This window comes from Parasteatoda tepidariorum, chromosome 9 (assembly GCF_043381705.1).
Source record: "Parasteatoda tepidariorum isolate YZ-2023 chromosome 9, CAS_Ptep_4.0, whole genome shotgun sequence".
Taxonomy (NCBI): domain Eukaryota; kingdom Metazoa; phylum Arthropoda; class Arachnida; order Araneae; family Theridiidae; genus Parasteatoda; species Parasteatoda tepidariorum.
Window position 1 is genome coordinate 48,327,119 of NC_092212.1, and position 7,498 is coordinate 48,334,616.

The 7,498-nt window shown below is 32.3% G+C and overlaps 1 protein-coding gene across 1 annotated transcript in view; it reads right to left on the reverse strand.

Moving 5' to 3' along the window:
- Positions 1–665: 665 nt before the first annotated feature.
- The window catches only part of LOC107455516 (fatty-acid amide hydrolase 2-A-like), a 33,047-nt gene continuing 26,214 nt past the window's right edge, over positions 666–7,498 (reverse strand). The window contains exon 9 of the mRNA XM_043050736.2: positions 666–3,945. Coding sequence (XP_042906670.1) covers positions 3,367–3,945 — 579 coding nt within the window. The 3' untranslated portion in view covers positions 666–3,366. The remainder of the gene's footprint in view (positions 3,946–7,498) is intronic.

The window sequence follows — 7,498 nt, forward strand, 5'->3', positions numbered from 1 at the left end:
GAAAATGAAAAAATAATGCTTCTACCTGGTTGCCAATTTTACACTTTTTCCGAAAGTTTATAATGAGCGTTAGCAAAATTTATGATTAAATGGGTGATTTTTGGTTTAGTAAATGAGATCAAAATGTAGTTTGAGCACTATCAGTCCTGAATTGTGCTTAAAGTACAGGTTACATATATTGAGTTGAAAAAGCAAACAATGAATTTTTCAGATGAACTATCTTTTATTTATGAGGTAAGCACGTTAAGTATAGTGGTTGGAGAGCCTTATAAAATTGAAAAGTGATATTCAATTTACCTTTTGTTACCTTTAAATTTTATAAAAAAATAATTTGGGCTTTAGCTCTTATTTTTTTTAAAGTCATTTTTTTAATATTAGAGATAAATATAATTACTTAGGTGGACCAATAATCAAACATATCAGCCCACCTAAAACAATCAACAAAAAATTTCGCATTTCTCTTACTATTTGTTTTTACTTCTTATATAACGCTAAGAAATTTGCAAAAAGATTTCATATACGGTAGAACCTATATTATCCGAACCTCTTTAATCGGAATTATTATAAGATCACAAAGTGATTTTCTTTCTTCCGCAAGCTTAGTTTTTTTAGTCTCGAGCTTAATAATATTTTGTCCAGCTGAAACAATAAATCTGACCTTTGAATTAAAACTATTTTTATTGCAAGAAAACATAGAATTGAACATTTTATAAGAATAATAAATAAACATTTGCTGTTTGATGAATTTGATTGCTTGGGGTTTTGCTAAAGAAATATGAAAGTTGTAATTTTCCTTGTTTTATCCGAAGTTTCATAATTACATGTGTGATTTGATTTGACTCTCGTGTCTTCCACTTCTGCTAAATGAAAGCTTTCTTTGTAAGAAAAGAATGTAGTGCTAATGAAATCAGGATAAAGGATACAAAGGAACCAGGATACAATATATATATATATATGAATATTTGGTATTCGTTGAAGATCTAGTACCGATTATTATTTTAGATAATAGCGGCCTTATAAGGTGTACCATTATAGGACATGCTTTTTCGCATCGTTTAAATAAATATTATACTATTTTCAGAATGCCAACATAGTTGAAACGTGTAATAATTGAGTTTTAAAAAAATTATTCTAGTCTATGAATTTAACCAAAACTACACTGGTGTGGTTAACAAGTACAAAAATATTTTATTTTCTTTAAAAATTTATATCGTATCACAAACTGTTAATTTATTTTTACTCGTTAAATACTTGTTTTCTATTTTAAGTTCTGATAATGAATAATGGATGAGACGTTATAAGTGGGGCATCTTAACTGTTTCGTTTTCAATGTAAAAATTTGCCTCAACTTTTGTTGATATCTTAAGCCTTGTTTCAACGAGTTCCTTGTTGGTACGTAGCGAGCTCTGCTTGTTTCTGCGTGTGAGATGGATAAGCATGTTTCAGAACCTGCATTTGAATCGATTTGTAACAAAGTTGTGGTAATCATTTACACTTTGGCTACAAGTTTGGTTAACAGTTAACTTTGTTAGGACAAAAAATGAAAATTTGACTAGTTATCCATAATATACTCTTTTGAATCATAGCTATGTCAAAATTATGAAGCCAAGTCAGGAATGTTGAAACTACCATGCGCAAATACTCTACATGCCTAGGATCAACAAAATTCCTTCGGAGTAAATGGATTTACAGTAAGAATAAAGATACAGATAAAAATACAGTAAATTACCGATTATCCGCAATTCTCTCTTTTTTTTTTTTTTTTTTGCAATGATAAACAATATAGCATTTAGTTTTGAAAATAAATGAATTCATAAAGATGGAACTATTTTAAGAGTTTCGAGAACAACATACTAGCAAACATCCATTTCGTAGCCCAGGTGTGAATAGATTTGGCCCCCATCAAAGCAGTATCTTTTTCTGAATCGTATTGCTGCTATTCAAAACAATGATACAGATAGCAAATTAGTTTTTTCTGCCTTGCGTTCATATTATGAATGGGAATGAATTAACCTCAGTCAACAATTTATTTAGTCAACATGCAACACATTCTTGGAACTCGTTATAAAATTGATAACTAACAAATGAGTATGGTCCACACATAACCCCTGATATACTTATACTCCGGAAAGAAAATGGTTGAATCAGGGGTTTTCAATAATTTATGGGCCATATGCCTGATTTCAGAATTGTTGTAAGCAGTTTATTTTTAATTTTGTTACTGATAAGAGTTTCTAAAAATCGTGTACGCACAGTAACTGTTTATAAGAACTAATTGACGTTTTTCGAACATTGTTTTATGCGTTCTTTTTTTAATAGTGTATGAGCTTCTGAGTTAAAAGTCTGCTTGTGACTGTCTTATTTTAGCATTTAGCATTCCAAAAAACAAAACAAAAATTTGATAGGCTTTTTCATACAACAATAATAAGAAAATACGAAAGGAATTGTTGATAGCAGATAATAAATGATACTAAAATTTATCATTTATATTAAGAAATTGATGATGGGTGTCATTTTTACGTGTTTTGCTGATTATTCATGAATTTGCTTATCTGCGCTAGGTGAGCCATTCAATTCTTCGGATAATCGAGAGTTAACACTGAAAGGAACATGTTTGAGGAATAAACATTTTATGAAACATGATTAATCACAGTAGAGCAGGGGTGGGCAAACCTTTTTGGTCGGGGGCAAGAAAACGTGAAAAAAAAGTTTGGTGGGCCAAGTAAAAACTCCTAAAATAAAAATTAAAAAAAAAACGATATACAAGTTTTTATTTAAATATTTAATGCGATGAATGAAATTGCGATTTCATTTTTCAAAGTTTCTTATATTGAAGTTCCAAGTGATGTATTTATTCTAAGGAAAGGCTAAATGTTTGTCTGTTAGTCTACTTCTGAAATGATTTTTTCTAAGGTTCATAGTTGCAAACACTTGTTCACATGTATATAATGTAGCAAACACGGCACTGATTTTCTTAGCATGAAATATTAAATTTGGGAAACTAGCTTTTGGTGATGATTTGTGAAGCTCAAACTTTGACATATTTAGAAACAACTGCTTCAGATAGCGCCAATTTGCGGCTTCTGCTTTCAACATTTTACCAATTGATGCTATCTGTGCTAGCTATTTCCATCAATTTATGTTTTGTAAAACAAATATAGAGAAAATAAAAGGCCATTAGTACTTTGTTAAAAAAGAAATAACAAAAAAAGCTTTAAACAAAGTAGAAAAGAAAATGGATGTACATTGTTTATATTCGTCATGAATTGGCAAGTTATAATTACATCCGCGGGCCGGATAAAACCTTCCGGCGGGCCACAGTTGTCCCGCGGGCCGTAGTTTGCCCATCCCTGCAGTAGAGGATAATCAACTTGGTGCTGTCCACCCTCCAAATACTTCACTGAGTTCTTTTGCGCAAACTAAACTCAAATTGTCGTTGTTCATAGCCGTTACTATTTGCATTCCATGAGGCAGGCCAGATTGAGTCAATCCCATTGGAACCTGAGTGGCAGGAAAGCCAAGAAAAGAGAATATAGCTGCCCATACTATACTATAGAAATACATCATCATTTGGTATGGTCGAGGTGCTGTGAAGAGCAAAGTAGGACATATAAAAATAGAGTTTTCATCCAGCATACTGTCGAACTTTTTGTACAATTCACTTTGGTATTCAATATAGAAAGGAATGTTTTCTTCTTTGTATATCAGAGGATTACGTGAAAATACAAAAGTAAATAAAGTCCAGAAACTGAAGTTTGATTTTCCAAAAGGAAGTTTTAGTAACTCTAAAGGTAAGTTGACTTCACTCATCTTCCCTGAAGTTGAATAAGAAACAGGTTCAGTGATTTTAGTTAAGATATGTTGGAACATATTGGGTGCTAGGTCCATTTTTATATCCACTTCTTTGGCTACCACACCATAATTTTTAATAAAATGACTGATTGCCTAGGATAAAAATTTAAAAAAAAAATATCATTAAATAAATTAGTAATAAACGAAAGAAACATGGTAAATAATTTTTTGCCTGCTCTGAAAAAAATACAATCTAGTAAACTTCTTAAATATACATTTCAAGCTATATCAATTTCCTTTCAAATGAGTTTTAGATAAACCTATTTCTTCAAACACGTAGCATTTCTTAAACATGTATGTTTGGTCATATCCTGTTCAAATCTCACGAAATCCTGTCACAATTTACGACCAATAAATTTTGATTTGCGACTAGAATTTTAGCTTTATTTAGCCCATCTGTTATCTATTTCATATTTTACTGATAGCTGAATAACCGTTCTTCGCACGGGGCGAATAAAAAAAAATTATCACTATACTAGTATTGAACAACACTACAGACATCATGGTCAAAACTGCAAAGCATATACCGACACAAATGAAGAGTCTAATGGAAGAACCAGGAAAGTGACATTTTTAAGGGAATTATGAATCAGGGAAAATTATGTAAGGAGATTGCCTTTATATGGGTATGTTTAATGTGACAGAATTTTTATGGCTCTCTCCTTAATCTTAGCATAACTAATCCACATTAGTTATTAGTATTTTTATTTTCAAAATAGGCAGTGTTTAGTAAAATAACACAAAGAATTATTAGTCCCACCTTCGAACAAATCGATAATAATATAGTTCGAGGACCATTTTTTTCTTGTTTTGATTATAGCCTCTCTGAAAAAAAATTTTATGTGGTTTTTTCATTAAGCTCTTCACTTAATAAAGCTAAAATATTTTAATATCTTTTTATTTTTTTGCTTTATTTGTTTGTTTTATGCGGCTTTTCCACTAAGCTCTTCACTTAATAAAGCTAAAATATTTTAATGTCTTTTTATTTTTTTGCTTTATTTTTTTGTTTTATGCGGTTTTTCCACTAAGCTCTTCACTTAATAAAGCTAAAATATTTTAATATCTTTTTATTTTTTTTGCTACCCTTTACTGTGTCTTCAAGCTATTATATTCAGCAAAGCACATTTTTTGTAGTTTATTTCATCATAATAGAGATTAACAGTGGGCCTTGGCCCTCTATGGGCTGTCGCGCCACTGAGTTTAATTTTTTTTTTAGTTTTGAAATAGAGATTAACAGTATTTAGCATCACTTAGCGTCATGCTATTGCTCACGGCCAATTTAAGATAGTCAGAATTTACCTCTATCAGTAATTTTCTCCGGTGCATATCTATGTGTTTCAGGGAGCCGTAAGACACTTATATGCACAGTATCGGAATTAAAACTGCTTCGTATTGATTCAGTTTTAATAATCAATAAATACATAAATATAATACTTTATACCTACGTTAGTATCTAACACAACCCTTTAACATTTGAGTTTTGAGCAAAATACATTTATCAATGGCAGTAAACAGAAGCTAAAACTTTTAAAACAAATAAAATTCTTTTTAAACCTTAGTAAGGTCTTTGAAACATGACCATTTCTCTATCTGACCTTTAATTTACAGTTCGAAATACTTACATGTAGAAGTGGGGAAAATTTATTTCAATTCTGATTCATAATATCATATGATTCATAATATCATTCTGATTCATATAAAATATCAATACACTATCTTTGGTACCAGTGGAGACCTATTTTCTGAAACTACGGAAAACCCGTTGTGGAATTCTTATTAAACCTTTACCAATTATCACAATACCTGTAGTACAAGATACAATAACCAATTAAGCGTCATTTGCGTATGTAGATTTTCTACGGTTCGCTGCTAAATCGAACTAACGTAATCNCGATTATTGCGCCATATTGGAAGCTAGAAGAGTGTGACGTCATTTCGATCCTGCTCCTTACAACCCTACGGCTATTTAAAAAATACTTGGCTGATATACGGCTGAACTTATTTATCCATCTTCCTCCGCCAGCCGTGACGTCATTGTCAAGAAACTTTGCATTCTAGTATAGAAATCAGGTTCGCAGAAAATGCTGTTTACTAGTTAAATTTAGTAGGAATAACATGATCTGTGACGTATGCTATAGTATACCCAATTGTAGTTCAAGATGAGCGTTCGATGACGTATACTATCAAACTCACAAATGGACCAATCAGAGGTTAGCCACTGATTTCCAGCTGACGGCGTCCTGTCCTAAAGGTCTGGTTTCTTAGGACAAGCGCCTTATCTGGGCGTCAGCGGGACGTTTTCGTACCGCTCACGCCAACAAAATACTGGTGTGTTAGCTCAAGGCCAGGTTTCTTAGGAGAAGCGTCTTGACTGGGCGTCAGCGTTAAGTTGATTTAATTTTGACGCCATAAAAATACCGTTTTGTTAGCTCAGCGTTAGCAGTCGGTCCAACACAGGCATTATCTCGCATTGCACATGCGTTAATAACGTAAACAAATATTTATTTTGAATTTGTATTGATTTTGTTATTGTCGACCAGTGTTTTAGAGAACAAATAATGACTTTGTCCAAGAAAAAACACATTATAGCTGAGCTAAATGAAGAGTGCTATGTTTAATGAAGAAGCTATGTTTAATGTCAAAATCAAAATCTTGGCTGATTTCAATGTGCTGTTGGAAGTTGTCCCCCATTGCTTCTGTGGTTAACGTCACGTTGACTGCAGTTGAGTTGGACGGCAATTGTAGTTCAAGATGAGCGTTCGATGACGCATACTATCAAACTCACAAATGGACCAATCAGAGGTTAGCGCTGATTTCCAGCTGACGGCGTCCTGTCCTAAGAAAGTCCTGTCCTTAAGAAACCAGGCCTTCAGTCGTGCTGTTACGCTTTAAGATTTTATACTATGGTACATTTCTAATAGGTTTAACGAATTACATGTCATTTATTTTAATACAAATTTAATTTAATGACTTAGTATTTACTAAAGAGATGTAATTTTTTTTTTTAAAAAAAGTTTTTATGTGGATTTGAATGATTGTTTTGAATTCTTAGAATTTTGTGAATTTGCAATGTACCTAAGTTAGTAGCGAGCGAAGCGAGCTTGGTTTGCGAAACAAACCATATAAGATTGCTTAGCAATTTTCGGGGGTAGGCAAGCGTTATCGAGCAGGGGGCGCAGCCCACTAGTTCTTATTAAAACTTTACCAATTATCACAATACCTGTAGTACATGACACCATAACTAATTAAGCGTCCTTTGCGTATAACGATTTTCTACGGTTCGCTGCTAAATCGAACTAACGTAATCAAAATCAAATAGTTGATTACTCATATGCGTGATTCCAGATTATTATGTCGCTATAATTCCGTATTAAAATTATCTGGATCGTGAAATTAAATCCATGGGTATAACCGATTGAAAAAGTTTTTCAAAAAACAATGTGAATTCATGGCGAAATTGGCGCAATTCGAACGCTTGCCTCAAAGATTTATTCAAATGCTTGATTTGAAATTAATTCGCGTAGTAATATTTTATTAAGCGTATCGAAATTTCAAAATAAAACTCTGAAATCTGTAACAATAAATGCTGAAAAACCACTTAGATTTATGATGAAATTCGTGTAATGGCACTGATTTTCTTAGCATG